The 21,978-nt window shown below is 38.5% G+C and overlaps 1 protein-coding gene across 3 annotated transcripts in view; it reads left to right on the top strand.

The window, feature by feature from the left end:
• Dennd4c (DENN domain containing 4C) overlaps positions 1–21,978 on the top strand; it is a 97,304-nt gene that overhangs the window by 35,619 nt on the left and 39,707 nt on the right. For 2 of the 3 annotated variants that reach the window (XM_050157361.1, XM_050157360.1), the window contains exons 6-13: positions 3,799–4,037; positions 6,298–6,364; positions 7,357–7,415; positions 8,908–9,052; positions 12,825–13,000; positions 15,706–15,806; positions 16,729–16,947; positions 21,748–21,893. In XM_050157361.1, coding sequence (XP_050013318.1) covers positions 3,799–4,037; positions 6,298–6,364; positions 7,357–7,415; positions 8,908–9,052; positions 12,825–13,000; positions 15,706–15,806; positions 16,729–16,947; positions 21,748–21,893 — 1,152 coding nt within the window. Of the gene's footprint in view, positions 1–3,798; positions 4,038–4,843; positions 5,704–6,297; positions 6,365–7,356; positions 7,416–8,907; positions 9,053–12,824; positions 13,001–15,705; positions 15,807–16,728; positions 16,948–21,747; positions 21,894–21,978 lie in introns of those variants that run through there. The other variant, XM_050157362.1, reaches the window with a different exon arrangement.

The raw sequence follows: 21,978 nt of genomic DNA, 5'->3' as shown, positions 1-21,978 counted from the left end.
GAGCTACATAGAGAGATCTTATCTCAAAAGAAACAAAGCAAATAGATAAAAATTTCAGATGACTAGAAATTAGAAATATGATCTTTAAAGTTAAATTATATAAATAAATACAATTAAAATTCCGTGACTTTGTTTGTTTTCTTGGAGATAGGGACTCTCTATGTGACCCAGGCTGATCTCATTTGCATGAATCTTCTTGCTTCAGCCTCTTGTGTTGAATTATAGGCATGTTCCACATGCCCAGCCTTCAACGAATGGTTTCAACAACACATAAGTCAATACCCAAAGGAAGAATTAATGAAGAGAAAGGTAGATTTTCTAAATTGTAGCACAGAAAAGGATAAAACGTGAAATTTTAAAATATAGCAAATAGCTGAGCATGGTGGCGCGAACTTTTTAATTCCTGTACTTGGGAGGTAGGTGGATCTCTGGGTTTAACTGAGGCCAGTCTGGTTCTAGTCCATCCAGTGAGACCCTATTTTAAACAGAGAAACAAACAAAAAACAGCAGATAAAAATATAACACATTTAGTAAATGAATTCCTAAAGGGCAGACTAGCAAAAACAGAAGGCCATGTTTTTAATGCCCAGTACTTACTTGGGTGCTGGGGATCTGAGCTTGGTTCCTCATGCTGTGGGACAAGTGCTTAACTCGCTGAGCCATCCCTCAGTTTCTATTTACCTTTGAAAGTAATGGCTTATGATGTCTATCTAGACAGAGATGTTGCCAAGTCATCTGGAAATAGGAATTGAGTTCTGGGAAGAGGTCACATAAAGATTGGTGTTCTGCTATTGAGATGATTATAGTTCAAACATTAGAGAATAAAATTTTCCCAATTGAATTAGACAAGAAGCTTTAGAAATGGCAGTATTTAAATGATGGTCAGAATTGGATCTTGTGTGGGAAAGAAAGAAGTTATCAGAATAAAGACAAGTGTTTACTGTCAAACATACCAAAGGAATAAAGATTTTGAAGCTAAAAGAAGATAGGATTATCAGTTGTATTTTTGTTACCCAGAGAAAAAAGGAATTAAGCCCTGAAAGTATTTCAACTAGATTATTATTGGTAGTCTTTTGTTGTTGTTTTGTTTTTTGTTAATGTTTTTTGAGACAATATTTGAGTTAATGTTGCTCTGTATAACAGCCTTAGCTGGTCCTGGAACTCACATTGTAGACTAGGCTGGTCTCAAGCTCACAGAGATCCACCTGCTTCTTCTGCCTCCCTAGTGTTGGGATTGAAGGCGTGCGCCACCATGCCCAGCTATTAACTTGTAATCTTGATTTTAGAATTGTTGTAATGGATTGAGGTGAAAAATAGTTACCTAATGTGAGCAAGGCTTTTAGCTTGCTACAGGTGCTTCACTAGGAGGACGAGGAATAGCAGATAACTTAGGCCACATAGTGACCCATAACTGCAAATAACTGGAGAGAAAAGGACACTAGAGAGTTTAGATGTGAACCAGATGGTGATGACACACACCTTTAATCCCAGCACTCTAGAGGCAGAGGCAAGTAGATCTCTGTGAGTTTGAGGCCAGCCTGGTCTACAAAGCAAGTTCCAGGACAGCCAAGACTGTTCGTTATACAATGAAACTCTGTCTCAAACAAAATAAAACAAACACACAAAGCAAAGAAGAAAAAAGAATTTAGATGTGAAAATCAGCTATACTTCAGTGATGTAGAGTTTGCTGTGCACAGCCTTGTGTTGTATTCCCACCACCAGACAAACAATAACCACATAATAAACTCAGATTCAGCCTCAGGCTTAAGGGCTGAAAATTCCTCTTAGAGGACTGACCAGACAGCTCAGCAGGTAAAGGCACTTGCTTCATGACCCCTGAGGCCCAGATAAAGGTAGATGGAGAGAGCCGACTCCATGGATGTGTCCTCTGATCTCCTGTGGTCATAGCATTTGGAAAACTCGCATCTCAGGTTTGAAGCTAGCCAGGGCTCCATGAGACCATCTCAAAACAAACAAACAAAAAACCCCAACAATTTAAGAGAGTGAAAGATACAAATGACAAGAAGGGAAAATATATTTGCAAAATAAATATCTTAAAAGATTTTTATTTTTCCTAATGGGGGTTGAAATTAGACCTTTGTATGATAGGCAAAGTGTTCTGTTTAAATCTATTTATACTCCTCACTCATAAGTGCTTATATATAGATCCTTCTCCAGTAGTGCTATTCCCTGATGACTAAGTATTCAGATCTTTGAGCCTATAGGGCCATTCTTATTCAAACCACCACATAGACTTAAGTAGACATTTCTCTAAAGACATATAAATGACCAGCTAGCTTGTAAAAGATGCTCAGCTTCATGTAGTTTGGAGATACAAAGTTATGGTAAGGTAGCATTTCACATTTATTAAGTTGACTACTAAGTAACAGCAAAAATCAGAAAGTCAATATTATTAAGGATATAGAGAAAGTAGAACCCTTTAACCCTGCTTCTGTGGACAACAGATTGGCAGCTTCTTCAAAAGGAAAACAGAAGCAGTTTCATTCTGAGATCTGTACCCAGAGAACTGAACTTACGGACTCTGTTGAAAAGAACTTGGATGGCAGTATGCTTGTAGTATTACCAGACATCCCAGGTATCCACTGGAGAGTGAGAGGAAAGTGGAATTTGGTGTGTATACACTATAGAACATTACTCAGCTTTAAAAAATATAAAATTCAAATACATTCTGTAACATGGATGAACTTTGAAAACATGCTAAGTAAAATAAGCAAGACACAAAAAGAATAAATGCTGATTCTATATGTAGTAAGTATCATTAGAATAGGCAACTTCATTGAGACAGAAAGTAGAATTAAAAACTACCCTATCTGAAGGTAGGCCCAGTGCATAAAGTGCTTACCGTGCAGGCGTGAGGACCTAAGTTTGACTCACTAGAACCCATGTAAAAGTCAGATAAGGGAGCATGTGCCAGTAACTCTCTTGTCCAGTGGCAAGATGGGTAGCAGAGACGGCAGAGTCCCTGAAGCTCACAGGCCAGCTAGCTTGGCACATGGAGTGCAAAAAACAGAGACCCAGTCAAGTGGAAGGTGAGGGTTGATATGTGTGCACATGTACTTTCTCATGGATATACATACAAAAATGACAGATGGGATCAATGTTATGTTTCTGTATATTCCATGTTCTAAAAAATGTCGTTCAAGCAAGTACAAGTTGAGTGAGGTTATTAGAGTACTCAACAGAGTAGGTAAAAAATACACTGGATAAAAGTGAGAACAAGTAAAAAAAAAATCGTTCCCCCTTTTTAAAATGCATGTGTGAGTGTAGGAACACATGTGTTGCACGTTTAAAGAGGTCAGAGGACAGCTTTTAGGAGACAGTTCTCTCCTACTGTGGAATCTGTAATTTGGACTCGGATTGTCAGGCATGCAAGGTTAAATGCTTTGCCTATTAAATCACCCCAGCTGCATGAAGTTGCCCTTTTTCTTTTCTCTCCTTCTCTCTCTCTCTCTCTCCCTCCCTCCCTCCCTCCCTCCCTCCCTCCCTCCCTCCCTCCCTCCCTCCCTTCCATTCTTTTATTATTTTTTTAAATAAATGCTTACATGTATAATCACAATGTGTGTGGGGATCTAGATGGATTTGCATCAACATCTGGTTGAGTTTGAGGTGAGATATTTCATTTATCTGTTTGGTATGTAGTCACAGAATATTTGTTTAAAGAGAAAAAGAACATTGGGCATATAGATATCCTGGTAGAATGCTTGCCTAGGATGCTTGAGGTTTGGATTTTAATATCTAGCATGAAATGTAAATCTCACAACAATTCTTTGACTGTAGGTCTATGGAGCTGCCATCCAGTTTTATGAGCCTTACCCTCGAGAACGTCTAACAGAGAAGCAACTTATGCAGCTGGGCCTGTTGACCCCCGTGGAGAGAAAAGTGGTCTCCAAACCCATCAATTCAAACAAGTGCATTTGTTTGCTTTCACACTGGCCTTTTTTTGATGCTTTTAAGAAATTTCTTATGTTTATCTACAAAGTTTCTGTGTCTGGACCACATCCTCTTCCCATTGAAAAGTATGTATAATGATGCGGTGTCGTGTCTGTGGAAATAAGATACATAATGGTCATTTCACTGTCATCTAACTTAGCCACAGAATTGGAAGGGAAGGAGAATCATAGTCACCATATTTTTACTTGTTCCCTCTCCACTGAGTCATTGATTGTGAACTTGAAATTGGAGTCTTGGTAAACATGGCCTTATGATTGTTTTGATAATTCAGATTAGACAATAACTTGTATAGATGTATGTGTTCTTCTTCCTATTTATTCTTCAGAAACCAAGACAGTGAATGTATACACATACTTTGTGTAAGTGGCCAGTACAAGAATTAGGTATAATGAATATTCATCTGTAAACTAATATGGAAATTACAAAAGTAAATTAACTGATGTTAACTGTGTGATTTTGGTTTTAGCACGAGGCAGAATGTTCCATATTTCTTTTTGTCATGGAAATGTTTTATAATCAAGAAAAATAGATGTAGAGCCATGAATGAAGTCTTTGTGCTGTATTTTATTTTGTTTTGTTTTTCAGACAGGGTTCCTAGACTAGTAGCCTAGACTTAGACTGACTGCAAACTCCTGAGCCTCTTAGTTTTTGAACAGGAACTTTATAGGTATTTACAGCCTCCATCCTGTCATTTTAAGCTTATTTATTGGGGCTGGAGGAATGGCTTGTCAGGTAAAAGCAGAAGACTTGGGTTCGATTTCCAGCATCCTCATGACAGCTAGCTCTAGATCCAGGGTAGCCAGTACCATCTGACCTTCACATGTCGAGTACTAATATACACACAACACAACACTCAGAATACATAGAAAGTAAGTAAATCAAAGTTAATGAATAAATAAAGCTTGCTGTCTGTGTGCATTTCTGTATGTGCACAAATCCTTGTACACACATACCACCAAGGCACACGAGTAGAGGTCAGAGGATAACTTGTGGGAGTCAGTTCTCTCCTTACACCATGTGTGCTCTGGGTGATCAAACTCAGGTTGTTAGGCTTACTCAGTGAGCCATCTCTCTGGCCCCAAGCCTGCCATTTATAAACTGTTTTGATTTATAGTGGGACATGGCTTTTGTTTGTTATTGTGTATAATACTCGACTTTAGTAACAAAACAAGAAGGGTAGAAGGGTCAAGAACTTTGTAAAGTCTTCACAGTATCAGCATTCGGTGTAAAATGTAGGGTTTTCACTTTGTTCCCAGAATGCAAGTTGGTGGTTTATAGTTTTACATTTGAGTTTCAGTTGTCAGATTAACTAAATTGAGGTAAAATTTAACTGATGTCAAGTTAGCAAGTTTGTGGGCAATTGAGATTCTATGATTTGTGCAGTAGACTCAAGATCAATGATGCAATCATTGTTCTTCTGTTACGGTAAATTGTACATTTTATCTCTCCCAAGAACATAAAACTCTGGAGAAACTTGAAAAAACATTATTTCTAAGTAGAGAAACAGCATTTAGGTTGTTTGTCTAGAGTTCTAGTAATAAATCTAGGTTTAAATTCCTTATTTATACTTCCTTATAATGTCACTGATAACCAAGGTTGTAAAAATTGTTTGTTTTTTCCTTTTTTTTCCTTCTGAGGCCCTGGCTGTCCTGGAACTAGCTCTCTAAACAGGACTGGCCTTGAACTCACAGAGATTCTTCCGCCTCTGCCTCCTGAGTACTTGGATTAAAGGTGTGCACCATCACTGTCTGACACAAATAGCTTTAAAAAAAGATTTATTTTTGTGTGTGTGCTTGTGCATACATGTGTGTACCACATGTGTGTGGTTGCTGTGGAGGTCAGACGCTGTACATTGAACCTCCTGGAGCTAGCTAGAATTCCAGGTGTTTGTGAGCCACCAGGTGGCTATGAACTGAACTTGGGCTCTCTGAGGAGTGGTAGCCATTCTTAGCTGCTGAGCAATCTCTGTAGTCCCTAAATTAGCTTGTTTACTTTATGAGAGCTGTTTTTATGTTACTGATTTCCTGATGAAAATAGTGGTTTTTGTTCTATTAGACATGGACTCACTCTGTAGTGCAAGCTGGCCTAGAACTCACTCTGTAGCCCAGGGTAGTTTTCAACTTGTAGTAATCCTTCTGCTTCAACCTTTTAAATACCAGAATTATAAGAATGCACCACCATGCTTGGCAGATGTTTATTTCTTTAGCTCAGTTTTAATAAATACTTTTTCCATTGGGTTCTATATAGTAGAATGAAAAGGCTTGTTAAAATCTATGATGCATTAAAGAAAGTAACTGTGGGTATTCATCTCGCCATCTTTTATAGACACATCTCACATTTTATGCAAAACATCCCTTTTCCTTCACCACAAAGACCAAGAATCCTTGTACAGGTAACGAAAAAGAAGTCTTCTCATGTTAGTTTGTGCCAGGTTCTTTGAGTTTGAAATGAAGCAGTATGTCTTATGAAATTCTGACTATCTCATTATTTAGTAGCTTTACTGAACATTTCTTTCCTAATTGGGTTTTAGATTCCAGGTGAATTAGAACTGGAGTATTACTTATCATTCATGGCATCATAAATTACAATTTTTCATTGGTCCATGTATGGTCTTTGCACAGCTAAATTTAATAATGTAAACTTCAAAATTATGTTGTGGCCATGTTCTTAGTTTCAGAGTAACTGATAATATTTAGTATTTTAATATTTAAATGCTGAGTATTTGGGGGGACAATGCTTTCAGACTGTGCTGAACAACCTGCTTCTTTCCCAGGCCTAGGTAGTGACAGGCCTTGGTAGGAATACAGCTTATGACATTTCCTGTGTAGAATCAGTAAAAACAAGATTGCACAGATTGACTGCTTGACTACAGGAACGAGAGTAGGTTGTTACCAAAGTTGCTGAATATTTAGCTTTCTATTTATGTACTGTCTCTTCCTGAATCATAACAGTTTACAGACTGACACTGAGTAGCACTAGTTAATGGAGTGATCCATTTAATATTTCTTCTAAGACGTTATTAACATTATATAACAGGATTAAGCCAGACACTGTTGGTCTTGAATGTATTCAGTTCAGCAAGTATTAATTTGTACTAAACAATTACAAATGCTTAACTAGTGTGGTGAGTAAATAAATTTGAGGTTCTTATAAAAAATTATTCCAGATTTTTATGTACTTGCATTTAATCCACTAACTAGGTCAAAATTCAGCAATTTAAGAGCTAATACAAATATCTCTGAGTGGTTGTAGCTATCATTTATATCTCAATGTGATTAAAATTATATACCTTTCTGCATATTAAGTAATTTTCAATTTTACCCTTATCTAAATATTGAGACTAAAAAATTGGTTTGACTAATTTATGCTTTTGTTTGTTTTAAGCTATCAGTCCACGATGCGTTAATATTATCACAACCAGTTTCCACACCTTTACCATTAAGGTAATGATGCTTTGCTTATTTGCTTGCTTTGTTTGCTTGTTGTTTGTTTGTTGTGGATAGAAACCAAGACCTTATGTATGTTGGACCTTACAAGCCACACCCCCATTTGATAGTATTTTTTTTAAGATTTTTTTTTTATTTATTATGTATACAGTGTTCTACCTGCATGTGTGCTAGGACACCAGATCTTGTTATAGATGGTTGTGAACCACCATGTGGTTGCTGGGAATTCAACTCAAGACCTCTGGAAGAGCAACCAGTGCTATTAATCTCTGAGCCATCTCTCCAGCCCCATTGATAGTATTTTAAATGCTATATTTATTTGCTTAAAACAGAATACTTTAAAATACTTCTCTGAGCCAGGCATGGTGGCATAAGCTTATAATCCTAGCACCTTGGTGAGACCTGTCTTAAAATAAAAAGCTATGAGTACCTGTATAGCTTGGTGGTAGAGCACTTGCTTAGCTTACACAAGCCCTGAGTTCAGTCTCCAGTAAAGAAAAAATGCAAAAGGGATAGAGTACTTTAGAGGCAGGATGACCAACTAGGTAAGGATAGGGCATCCCTTTGTCTTGCCATCCTTGGTACCTGGGTGGGTAATGCAGCACTTGAGAGAATTGCAAGACCCGGAAATGACTCAGTATGTGAAACACTTGGCATGCAAGCGTGAGGATATGAATTTTGGTCCACAGAACCCACATGGAAAGCATGCATGAAAGATAAGTGAATTTTAGAAGCTTGCTGACCAGCCAGGTAGCCCACTTGGTGAAGTTCTAGGCCAAGGATAGACCTTTTTGCAAAGAAAAGATGGAAGGTACTGAGGACTAGCGCCTGAGGCTGTCTTCTGACCACTGCATGCATCCCTACGTACTGCATGTGCCCAGGTGCATGTACACACATTCTACAAAACCAGAATTATCCTTCCTTCCCATGTGCAGTCAGTAATGTTCATGGTGAGCTGGTGCTATCTTCTATTCTATTTGCGTCTTTTCATCTGTGTCGCTAGTCCAGGGTACTATCTGGACTATTTCATTAGTAGCCTCTTAATTAATCCTTGCTCTTCTTCCTCCAGTTTCTTTTTCAATCTACCCTGCAGCCAGTGCATCCACTTATGAATACAAGTATAAATGAGTCAGTCATTCCTCTTTAGCCTAACCTCTTGTCATTTTTCCCATGCTCGCTTGTTTGCAGTTCTTGGATTATGGCGTTAGCTTTTTCCTGAGTCTTCACATATGCTGTCTCCCAGCCCCATCACACCCTTGCCTCTGTTCCTTTGAACTCAGCTCAAATGTCTGGGCTTCAGAAAATCTTTCTTAATACGTGTTCATTTGAATCTCACCATATACTACCTCATTGTTTAGCTACATTTTATTTCTCATTGCTAAATTATAAATTGAAATTAACATTCGATTAGTATCCTGTTTAGTAAGCAAATCTTGATGATAATATTTTAGCAAAGTAGTTTGTAAACCTTTCTTTTTCTGTTTTCTAGTGGAGCCAACTTTAGTACCTTACTGATGAATTTGGGTCCTGAGAATTGTGCAACATTGCTGCTGCTGGTTCTACTTGAGAGTAAGATTCTGCTGCATTCTCTTAGGCCAGCTGTCCTGACTGGGGTAGCTGAAGCTGTTGTTGCTGTGAGTATAAACTTTTTCTTTTAGAACAAAATTGCTACTAGAGGATTTGTATTCTTCTTTAAAGAAAGCAGCTTTTAAATTGCAGCCCAGTCAGTTTAATATGAATATAATTTGTATGTATGAAGAAAACAAAAGTGACTTTTGTTTGAGGGAAAAAAAGTCAGTTTCTAATTTTTCGTATTTTAGTGTTCTCCACAGAGTAAATATTTATTATATTATGTAACATTAAAACATATAAGTGGAGTCTGGTGCTATCTACCTATAGTCCCATGCTTCCTGGGGAAACACAAATAAAGGTCTTGTCGTTCTAGGAGGGAACCAAGAAGACACTAAAGTAACGAACCTACCAAAGTCCAACTTGGAAAGCCAGTCAGGTTATTGGGACTACTCAGAGGAGTGTGGGTGAGAGGTTACTCACAGGAGCAGGGACAGTTCAAATGTAGCTGCATTGTGGAAATCCCATAGCCTAAATGACAGCTCATGAATCAGGCTGGAATCCTAGCCATCTTCAGGACTAGCAGGCACTGCAGAAGAATCTCTTCAGATTACAGGGCTGGTGCAGTTGTTTACTGTTCCTGTGACCTAGGAGAGGGAGAGTTCTTGTGAGGCTGAGCAGGTTTTCCAGGCCTGTTAATCTTTTGACTCTGCTTTCTCAAGGGGGATTGTTTCAATTCAAAGAAAGTTGCTATACAGTATAGTGGCACTTGGGAGGCTGAGACAGAAATACTTATATATCAAAACCTTGCCTCAAATAAAGAATAAAGCAGAACACCAAAGAAACTCTAGTTGATTTTGCTTTAAATTTTGCAAATTTATTACATGGTTAATTTCTTATTTTAATTGTTAACTGTTTTCTCTAATTATACATATGGCTTTATTTTGAATAGGATAATATAAAACACTAAGCTCTTGGGTACATCACAAATAAAGTTAAGTTCTACTTAAAACACCGTCATGAAGTCAGCTTTCTTACTGCATTTAGAAATCAGATTGTGCTGAATTTTTTGTTGCTGTGTGTGCATGCACATGCGCATTCATGAAATACCAGACTTACTGTGTAGTTGCTGGGATTTGAACTACAAATCTCATGATTGTACAAGTGCTCTAACTGCTGAGCTGTCTTTCTAGTTCTTGTTTATTTTATTGTACTATTTTTAATTTTGTGGTGTGTGTGTGTGTGTGTGTGTGTGTGTCCACACATATGAGTGTGGGTGCCTGGGGAGGCCAGAAGAGGGCATTGGATCCCCTGGAGCTGGAGTTACAGGTGGTTGTGAGCCATTTCATATGGGTGCTTGAAACCAAACTCAGGTTGTCTGCAAGAAGATACTCACTCTTAAATGCCAAGCCTTCCTTCCCACTGGTCTTGCTTTTTTTAAAAGACAGGCTCACACTCAGCTGAAGTTGACCTGGAATGTACCAGGCTGATGACCTTACTTTAGCAGTTCTCCTGCCTCAGCCTCCTGTGTTGGAATTAGAATTTAGAGCTGCCATGCCCAGCCACCCTGCTTTCTTGCTTTATTCTGGAACACGTAGGTTTGTGTTTCAAGTAGCTGTCTTTTTCATATTGAGGCTCATCTGTACTAGTATAACCTTCTCTGAACTCTTAACCATGTTCATGAGGGTCCTTTTCTTTTTCCATAGTATTACTCACTTTCTACTAGAGTAAATATTGAATTATATCTTCTTTTTATTTTCTATCTCTTTCTGTCAGAGTAGGTATCAACAGACTGGGCAAGTTTGACCTGCCAGTTTATGTCTACCAGGAATTATGCGAATAATAAAGTTTTATTGAAACATAGGCTACCTATTGGCTAACGACCCGTTACTGTTTTCTTGTACAATAGCAGAATTAAGTAGTTGTTACAAAGGTTGTGAGGCCTAAATTACTCTGCATTTTATAGAAAAAAGTAGACTTAATATTCTAGACTGAAGATAGGGTCTGTTTTCTTGATACGGTGTTCTCATTGTCTAAGAGTGCTTGGCATCTAATAAATACTCATGTATCTGTTAAGTGTATGATTCTTGAGTACAGAAACCCCAGTCTTGAATCTGTAATGTCTGGCAGGGGTGGCGGTATAGCATTTTTTTTTGGGATGGGTGAAGGTGAAAATTGAACCAGGCATAGATGAGTCTTGCCTTGGAGTAAAAGCTCATCACGTTACAGTGTTATTGAGCATTCAGGTGGCAGAGGCAGGAAGACTAGAAATTCATGGTCATTCTCCACAAAGTAGTGAGTTTGAAGTCAGCAAACTGTGCAGTGCTCTGTCCCATAGAAAAGTATGTTTTTGAATGAGTCCCTGTAGTCCCTGCAGTACAGTTTGTTGTTTTATGTGTTTGTGTCTATGTATATATGTATGTATGTGTGTCTATGTATATATGTATATATGGACTCATGAAGGCCAGAGGAGGGTGTCAGATCCCCTGGAGCTGGAGTTACAGAAGGTTGTGAGCCTCTCAGTATAGGTTCTAGGAACTGAACCCAGGTATTCTGCAAGAGCAGCAGATGCTCTTAGGCATCGAGCCATCTCTCCAGACCCTAAGCCTGTTTTTTCAACCTATCAGAAGCTGTTCTTAAAAACAGAAACAAATGAATTGGAGTAGGTGTTTAAAAAAAAAACAAACCAGAAACGAAACAAACAAAACCCCAACACACACATACCAATTAAGGTAGCAGTTTGTAAATTAAAACTCCTATTAATTTTTTGTGTGTGCATATGTTTGTGTGTGTTCATGTGTTTATGAGGATGAGGGTGTGTGTATGTATGGAGATCAGAGACTTCGTATATTCCACATTCCACTTTTTTTTTTAAATATTTATTTATTTATTTTGCCTACAATATTCTGTCTGTGTATATGCCTGCAGGCCGGAAGAGGGCACCAGACCTCATTACAGATGGTTGTGAGCCACCATGTGGTTGCTGGGAATTGAACTCAGGACCTTTGGAAGAGCAGGCAGTGCTCTTAACCTCTGAGCCATCTCTCCAGCCCCCCATTCCACTTTTTTTCTTTTTTTTTTTTTTTGAGATTGATTTTTCTCACTGGCTATGCTGGATGGCTAGCTAGTCATACAGATCTACCTGCATCTGCTCTGGAATTAAACAAGTTCATTATGCCTGGCTCTTTATTTGTTTGAGATTCTCAGAATGTTTTATATCTTCTTTATTTTAAAGAGGTCAAGCTTCACTGAAGTTGAATTATTTTAAATGTTTATTTGAAGTGTAGAAAATGTTTTGTTAGATCTTGAAGTGATTCTCAAGAGATTTCTTAATTTTTAATTATTTGTTATACTTAAAATTTTAGTGTGGTGCTTGAACTCTAACCCAAGGATGCTAAGTATGCTAAGCAAACACTCTACCGCCAAGTTTAAGCCTAGCCCCATGTTAGTTTGTCTCTCCCAGACTCTACCCACCTTCTTGTGCGCTGAGTTTGATTTTGGTCAGAGCTCATTAGTGGGTAAAATGCCTAAGTTTATTGTATGATTTGGGAGGCAGTTTCATCTCTTTGCTTCGGTTCTCCATAAAATATGCATGTGGGATTTGTCTAGATAATCAGAATTAACTTGCAGAGAGCTGTTAGGATTTTAAGTGTGCCGTGATCATTATTATTCTTGAATTTTAATCCAGTAGTATTTGTAGCCACTTTATTTTGGAATAAAATTTAAAATTAAAACATAGATTTATTGTTTTTCAGTGGTCCCTTTTGATAATAGTTAATTGTGTAATTGTCATTGCAAATTTGAATTTGGTTAATTTTTAAAAAACTTTTCCCCTAGATGATCTTTCCATTTCAGTGGCAGTGCCCATATATTCCCCTTTGTCCTCTTTCACTGGCTGGAGTGCTTAGTGCACCTTTACCATTTATAGTTGGAGTGGACTCAAGGTACTTTGATCTTCATGACCCACCACAAGATGTTGTTTGCATTGACTTGGATACGAATATGATATATGTGTAAGTGATCCATCTTTATTATCTCACATGTGTAGTTTCCACCATATATAATTAGAGCTATTTAGAAACATCTAGAAATAAGATGTATTGGCAGGAAATGGTATAGATAAAAAAAATTGGGGGCTGGGGATGTAGGTTGGTTGATAGAGGGCTTGCTTAGCATTCTTGAAGCCCTGTTTTCCATCTCTAGTACTGAATACATGCTACAGTGGCATATCCCTGTATTCTCTGCACTTGAGTGGCAGAGGTAGCAGGATCAGAAATTCATAGACCCTCTACTGTATGGTCTGTTTGGAGCCAGCCTATGCTATTTGAGACCCTTTCTCTCCAGGCCATCATGGTCACTGCAGTGCATCTGTTTGAGAAGATACCTGCATGTGAACTGAAAGAATAGTTGATGAAAGGAAGGAAGAAAACATTTGCTTAGAAAATAATACTGAAGCTAAGTAGGGTAGCTTATGCTTGTAAACTTACTTGGGAGATTAAAGAGAAAGATCACCGGGAGTTGGGGAAGACCCTGGGCTACATGATAAGATCCAGATCAGCCTTAGCTACAGAGTGAGACATTGCCTCAAATAACCCCACAAAAATTTAAGTTAAAATGTGCTGAAATGGATACACTACTGTATTTTAAAACTGTATAGCTATGGTGGCTCATTATTGTGTATATCTAGATTTGTAGACAACTTGGAAGTAATGAATCACTTCATGAATTTACACTTCCCTCCCTCATTTCCTACACTTCTTCCCTCCTTTCCTGGGAACTGAACCCAGGGTCTGGTGTGAGTTAGGCCTGATCTCTACCACTCGGTCTCATAGGTAGCTCTAAAATTTTGTTTGTAAAAGTATCACATATCCCAGACTGGCCCTTGAATTTGAGCTAGCTGTGGTAGCCAAGGGTGCTCTTGAACTGATCTTTGTGCCTTCCTCAAGTGCTAGGGTTATGGATGTGTGCCATACATTCAACCCAGCAGACTTTCTTTTTCTCTCTCTCTCTCGGTTTTTCAAGACAGGATTTCTTTGTGTAGCTTTGGAGCCTGCTGGAACTCACTCTCTAAACCAGGCTGGCCTCAAACTCATAGAGATCTGCCTGTTTCTGTCTCCTAAGTGCTGGAATTAAAGGCATGCGCCACCGCCACCCAGTGCTTCATATCACTTATGACTATAAAAGTAAAAGTTTTATAGTTGATGATCCCTTGGATTAGACAGAATATAGAATGTGAACATGTGGCAATTTCTGTACATTAGGTATATTATCATTGTCATTTTAGAAGAAATTTGAGTAACAGACTTTCAAAATGACTTTGTTTCCAAAGTCTGATAGTAAATGTTAGAACCAGATTACAAACTGGTAATAGTAATCCAAATAGGCATGACAGTGTGGATTTGGGGATTTAAAAGGTAGCGTTATAGGTACTATGTGATTACATCAAGTAAAAATACTTGATCAGAGTTAAATGTGACATGCTGTTAGTTTTAAAAACATGACAATTTCATAGTTGATTTGACATTTTATCTACTTATTTATAAGAAAGATCTTGCACAGGTTGGTAATGGCACATGCCTTTAGACTCAGCACCCAGGAGGCAAAGGCGGGCAGATCTCTGTGAGTTTGAGGCCAACCTGGTCTACAAAACAACTTCCAGGATGGCCAGGACTGTTAACACAGAGAAACCGTGTCTCAAAAAACAAAACAAAAAAAGGAAGCCCTTGTTTTGTGTCCCTGACCGGCCTGGAACTTGCTATAGAGCAGGCTATCCTTACCAAACTGGGGCGGTTCTCCTTGCTTTGTTCCCTGCTGCCATCATGCTCAGCTAAAGTAGGTGTCTTCTAGCAATCCTGGAGCATGGGATTGCTACCGTGCCTTCAGTCAATTATCTTTGCAGGGAGGACACGATATTTGCCTCTGTGCTGGTGGTATTACCACCCAGGGAGTATTAGAAGTTAATTTCTACTTGGAGATTCTTGGACCATGCTGGTAATACTTGGTTGGACCTGTAGTAATTGAAGGGGAAACACCTTCTTTCCATTGAGATCTAAGCTCAGCCAACACTAGTGAGTCTTAGTTTTCACACCCTACTTGGTTGTGATCAAAACAGAGGCCTTTAGAACCCAATGCTGTCTTAGAGGTCAGGTGAAGCTTTGGTGTGTCTGTAGGTTTCCAGTCACTGAAGACTAAGCTATAGCATTAAAAGAAAACCTGGCACATACATGCTAAGTTGTAGAAGAGCATTTCCCAAAGCCATTGTCTCTGCTGTATTTTATGTTTCCGAAGTATAAAATTTTGGAAATTTTAGCTTTTATTTAGCTTCTATCTGCATCTTTATTTTTTTTAATGCTTTTATGGTCATCGACTATGTTAAATAATGTGTTTGATTTCTTCTTACACCTCTGTGAGGAATACTACAAACTAAGTGTACTTTACTTCTTTGTTAATTTCCAGCTCTTGGTTTGGGCATATAGTATTTTAGAGTTCTGTGAGTAGGCTAATGTCTCAAGTCAGTTAATTCAACCCTTAAAATATAATATTTAAACATACCTTCGGAAGTCAGAGTGTTGTACTGTTTACTATGGTGGTAAAGGCTGTTGGAGGCTTAGATGGAGGCAACCATCTTCAGTGCGAAAAAATGCCCCTTTTAACTTTGACATAGAGTTTAGTACAAATGAATTATAAATAACAGATTTTTAAAATTCTGGTTTAATAGATCTGATGAAAAGAAGAACATAAACTGGAAACAGCTTCCCAAAAAGCCATGCAAGAGTCTGCTTGGGACCTTGAAGAGGCTGTATCCCCAGCTCTGCTCAGGTGGGTACGATGAGGGAGTAGGACATTGGCTGCAAACACAGATGTCTCTCTTTCTTCCTTACGTTTAGTATCTTATTTCTAATAGTGTTTGTGTGTGCACGCATGTGTATGAGATGTGCATGCACAGGTGGGTACCTGTGGAACCTGGAATAGGGTGTCAGGTTCCTTTGATACGTAAGCTTCCCAGCATGGGTGGTTGGTTCCAGTAAGAACAGTGTGCATTCTTAACCACTGACCCATCCATCTCGCTAGTCCCTGCGACCTAGCCCAAGTTGGCCTGGAACTTGTGATCTTGTGATTCTTTTGTTTCTGCCTCTCCCCTACAGTATTTTAAATGGGAGACTAAGATAAGATAATAGTAAGATAATTGTTCATTTAAATATTGTGTGCTGCTTAATTAGTTATTACATAACAGATAATGTTTAGTTTTGTTTTTTTTTCTAAGCATTTTCTTTGTACACTGCCCTCCTTGCTACCACCCTCGGTTCTGAGAGCGAAAAGTGACTTCAAACTCCCAATCCTTTTGTCTCTCAAATGTTAGGGTTGCAGATGAGGTACAGGGCCAGTTTGTGGAGTTCTGGGGAGTGGACCCAGGGCTAGGTAAGCACTCTACTGTCTGAGCTATATCCCTAGCCTAGTTGTTTGTTTGTTTAGGGTTTTTTGAGACTGAATCTCAATGTTTATATGTGCTGGTTCCAGCTTGTTGTGTAGTTGAGTTACCCCAGCACTTAGGGATGGTGAGGCAGCAAGATGTTGAGTGCGAAGCCAGATACATAGCTACATAGCTAAAATACAGAAAGACTATCTCGAAGAAGAAAAGAAAAAGGAAGTTGTGGGCCTTATTTTGACTATTATCATTCAGTCATTATACAAATAGATATCATATATGAATGCCTTGTTTTGTTTCTACTTCTGTTGTCAGTTCACCGAAAGACTCAGGAAAGTTCAGCAATTGAGATGACTCCAATTGAAGCAGATTTCTCTTGGCAAAAAAAGATGACACAACTCGAGATGGAAATCCAAGAGACATTTTTGCGATTTATGGCATCTGTTTTAAAAGGGTATAGGTCGTATCTCAGACCAATCACAGAAGCTCCTTCAAATAAAGCCACAGCTGTGGATTCATTGTTTGATCGACAGGGTAAGTGTCAGATCACATTTGACTTCACTGAAGTCAAAGGTATTTCAGACGATGTACTACATCCTTAGAAATTAATATTCAACTGTAAGGAATTTCCATAATCTGTAACCTACATCTGTTAGTAGAGAATTTTTTAAATTTATACTCATTGGTTTCCCTTAAAAATAACCCGAGGTCAGCCAGACGATGGTGGCGCACGCCTTTAATCCCAGCACTCGGGAGGCAGAGGCAGGCGGATCTCTGTGAGTTCGAGACCAGCCTGGTCTACAGAGCTAGTTCCAGGACAGGCTCCAAAGCCACAGAGAAACCCTGTCTCGGAAAAAAAATAAATAACCCGAGGTGTTTAATTTGAAGAGCCTAATGTGTTATGTGGATTCACAATCCCAAATAGTCCATTGTCTCAGGAAGACACATCTGGGACTTGTCTTTCTTTCTTCCCTCAGTTTTGCAGTTTGTGCCGTTAAAAGACTCCTCAACAGTTATTGTACAGACTGAAGCCACCAGTTTTTATTTTTTGAAAACTGTGACTTTGTTCCTGGAGGAAACATATAATTTTCTTAGTGATTGTATTTTTTGTTTTGTTTTTGTTTTTTTGAGACAGGGTTTCTCTGTGTGGCTCTGACTGTCCTAGAACTCACTCTATAAAACAGGCTGGTCTCAAACTCAAAAGATCTGCCTGCCTCTGCCTCCTGAATGCTGTAATTAAAGGTGTGCTCCACCATGCCAAGATGGAAGCATTCTTTCAAGTGAGTAATTTGGAGGACTCATTATAAAATGGAAAATAACTGATAGTTATTTATTTATTTATTTATTTATTTATTTATTTGTTTGTTTATTTATTTTTGAAGCTGTATCTCTATAACTTTGGAGCCTGTCCTGGAACTCACTCTATAGACCAGGCTGGATTCGAACTCATAGAGATCCACCTACATCTGCCTCCCAAATGCTGGAATTAAAGGGGTACACCACTACTGCCCAGCTACAGGCTGGTTTACAGTTTGGAAGCTAGGCTGAGATCAAGGTTTCTTCTGAGGCCTCTCTTCTTGGCCTATAGATGGGCTGTTTATTACCACTTTGTGTCTAAATTTCCTTCCGTAGGACACCAATAATATCAGAGCAAGGTCCGTCCAGTGACTCCATTTTAAATCTGTAATTGTTTTAAATGACTCTGTTTCCAAATATTGTCATATTTGAAGTAATAGGAGTTAAGACATTAGCATATGAGCAGTTTTTTGTTTGTTTGTTTTTTAGGCCATCTCATAAAGTATGCTTGTATACCCCACCCCCAGAAAATTAAATGTTAAAAGATTAAATGGAAGATCAAATTTAAGATTATATTCAGGCTGCTGGTAGCCTTAAGTAATAGAATATTGACTTCTATGGACAGTAGTGGGCCATTAACTAATACAGTCTCTCCTGTCTTTCTCTCTGAGAATGACCTTGATCTGAGGTTGTATATAAACAACACAGCATTTTTGTTCTAGGGAAAGCAGACATTAAACAACAAAGGACTACAAATACTGATTACAGTGTTGATTACATGAGAGTGCTAACTTGGTTAGAGATCTTTCCTGCAGACATAACAAGAATCGTTAGGAATTGGATAGTAGCTTTAGCTTAACTTTTTATGCAAACAAAATCTATATGTGTGTGGGTGTTCTGTGTCATGTGGGTGGGTTGAAGAAAGAGGTCACTACCAGATGAAAGGTTTAGGCCTGTGTGGCAGCAGGAAGGTTCAGCTCTGATAGACCGAACATCGAGCAGCCGTACATAGCATATTGATTGTCACACAAAGTTGTTTTTGGGGTAAATTATTCTCACATACCAAAGCCCCTAATGTAATCTAGGTGTTTCTCTAAAGGAAGGCATAATGCCCTGCTACTTCAGTTCTTATTGTATATAGTTTGCAGTAGGCAATAATCCAAGAGCTTTAGGTGCACCAGGAACATGTTGTGACCAAAGTCATGCGAAGCCTCTAACACCCCCTCAGAAAAACAGTTCTACAAGTCACAGAAAATGATCACTGTTTTCCACAATTCTTCAGGTCAAAGTACTTCTAGAAAACAACTATTCATTCTGATGTTTACCCCAGATACAGTGAAAACTACTTATTCTAATGTTTGCCCCAGACACAGCGACTCTGTTAGATTCATACAGTACCTTCACATAGGTGTTACTTAAGTTCAATAATTTTGTCTGCCCCATCCATTTCCTTCCACTCCATTTCATTTAATGTGCAATGCAAACAGGCTATCATTTCTTCTATAACTGTTGGTACCTTTAGAATTTCCTAGATTTACGTGTATGAACTGCTATATCATTGTGTTGTTATTCAACATTTCCATCTATTTTAATTGTATCAAGAGCTACTCTGCCTAGTAGAAATACCATTTGAGCTACAATGTAGTTTTAAATGGCTAGTAGCCACAATGAAAGTGTAACAACTAAGAAAAAGTAATTATAACTACATTTCCTCCAGTCTGTCCAAAACAGAAATATCATTTCAACATATAATCAAATATTTTAAATTATTAGTGAAACAGCCTAACATTCTTTTTTAAAAATATTTATTTATTTATTATGTATACAATATTCTGTCTATGTATATGCCTTCAGGCCATAAGAAGGCACTAGACCCCATTGCAGATGGTTGTGAGCCACCATGTGGTTGCTGGGAATTGAACTCAGGACCTTTGGAAGAGCAGGCAGTGTCATCTCTCCAGCCCCCTAACATTCTTTATTTCCATCTTGTCTTTGAAATGCAGTGTGTCTGTTATAATTGGCAGTGCAGTTCCATTAGTTGCATTTAAGGTGATGTGTTACCGTGTTAGTTACTGGAACAAACATATGGACCTTAATTGTTAAAGATTTAAAAATATGGCCTGTTCTAATCTCTCCTTCCTCCTTCTCACCCTTCCCCCTTTCCCTCTATTTCTTTTTCCTCTCCGTTCTTTTTCCTTTCCCCCTTCCCTTCTCTTCCCTCTCTCCCCACTTCCCCTGTAATTTACTTATATTTTATTTAATAATTTATTTGTTGATAAGTACCTCAAGAGGGTGGAGATGAATGAGTAATACAGCATGCCAAATGCCCTAAGGCATCAAAAAAAGGCACAGAAAAAGCGACATTTTAAATATTGTCAGATTATGGAGGATTATTTAAGATAGTTACAATTTCAGTCTTTAAGAATAAATTGGCTGGGCTTAGTAGTGCTCACCTTTAATCCCAGCATTAAAGAGGTAGAAGAAAGCAAATCTGTCAGTTCAAGGGCAGCCAGTGCTGCATAGTGAGACCCTGTCTCAAAAACAGAGATGTTTAGCAGTTAAGAGAGCAAACTGCTTTTGTAGAAAACCTTTGAGTTTGGTTTCCAGCACCCATGTTAGAGAATTCCAGTTCCGGGAAATACAGCACCTTCTTATGGACTCCTGGGATGCCTGCACAAATGGTGTATACACACACACACACACACACACACACTTCAAATAAATATATCTTAAAAACTTTTCAGAAAAATTGGTACATTGGTGATTTCAGTTTTCAGCCAATTTTCTCACCTTCTTTACTTTGCCACCCTCACCAAAACCAAAACCAAACCAAAGACTCGTAGTAAGTAGTAATTTAATTTTTTAAAAAGTAAACCTAACAGATATCTGTGAGCTGAGTGTTGTGGAAATTAGAGATTTAGTAATAATATTGAAAACCAGGAAGGAAAGTTTGATGAGTATAATGACTGTGAAGAAATGGAAAATTGAAATAAAAAAAATGGGATCACTGAGAACCATGGTATGTAGAGCCCTGACTATTTTGTGGTTTGTGCGTGTTAGTTACCTTTTCATCACTGTGACCACAGCCTCAGGAAAAACAACATATGGGCCTCTGCTAAGGCAGAACTGCAGCAGAAGAACACAGCTGAGGGAAGCTATGCTCTTGACAATCAGAGAGCACTGGGGGACGGAGGCAGGAAGGGGCCCTTGGGCAAGATCTTTCCAGAACTGCCCCAGTCACCTGCTTCCTCCCGTGGGCCTACCTGCTAACATATTGCTTACTGTAAACTACATGGGTTAACCCATTGGGGAATGATCCGGTCACCTCTCAGTAATGCCACCAGCTGTGGACTAGGCCTCAAAACATGAGATAGTAGTACATGTGAGACTTGGTGTCCAGACCACAATAGTGATGATGAACGAGGATGTTAGGAATAAAGAGACTTTGATAAGACCTCCTGATCTTCAGTCATTGAACGAAAGAGAGACCCCTGACTTCATTAAAACAGTGGGCTACTAGCCAGTGGGTTGGACTGTAACTGCACAGAAATTTTCATCACGTGCAGGAATGATGGTCTGGTGGCAGAGGAAGACAACTGACCCTTTAAATGTCTATTAACCCTTGGTTTAAGGGTTGTAGAGTCTCAGAGGAATTTTTGTTTGTTTGTTTTGCTTTGTTTTAGAGATAAGGTTTCTCTCTGGAGATCTGACTGTCTAGGAACTTGCTCTGTAGACCTGAACTCAGAATTTAGAGATCCACCTGCCTTTGCTTCAGGAGTGCTGGGACTCAAAGGCATGCCCCACCACACCGCATCTGAGAATGAGGACATGGGACTGAGGTTCCTTAGAAGATTCATAATTCAGTGAGATTAGTATCAGTGGTCTTCATAGTTGGATCAGGCAGGAAGAGCTTTACATGATTATTAGAAATTTCCATAAACGTGGATGTGTATAAAGGGAATATAATATAGATGAGTATAAAGTAGTATTTGATATATTGATTCCTCTTTAAAATTTGTTACAATTCTGTTTTTTCAGGTTTTTTAAAAAGTCGGGATCGCGCCTATACAAAATTCTATACCCTTTTATCTAAAACTCAGATCTTTATTCGTTTCATTGAAGAATGCAGTTTTGTAAGTGATAAAGATACTGGATTGGCATTTTTTGATGATTGCATTGAGAAGGTAATTTTTTTGATATGCTAACTTTAAGAAAAACCACTTTGGTTTAACTTTATAATAATTGGGGTTTTTAGCTCAAAGTAATCTG

Source organism: Alexandromys fortis, unplaced genomic scaffold, assembly GCF_014885135.2.
Source record: "Alexandromys fortis isolate MF-2015 unplaced genomic scaffold, M_Fortis_MF-2015_v1.1 scaffold_64, whole genome shotgun sequence".
In the NCBI taxonomy this organism is placed as follows: domain Eukaryota; kingdom Metazoa; phylum Chordata; class Mammalia; order Rodentia; family Cricetidae; genus Alexandromys; species Alexandromys fortis.
Note: the sequence above shows the minus strand (reverse complement) of the source record. Positions and strands in the feature narration are given on the sequence as shown.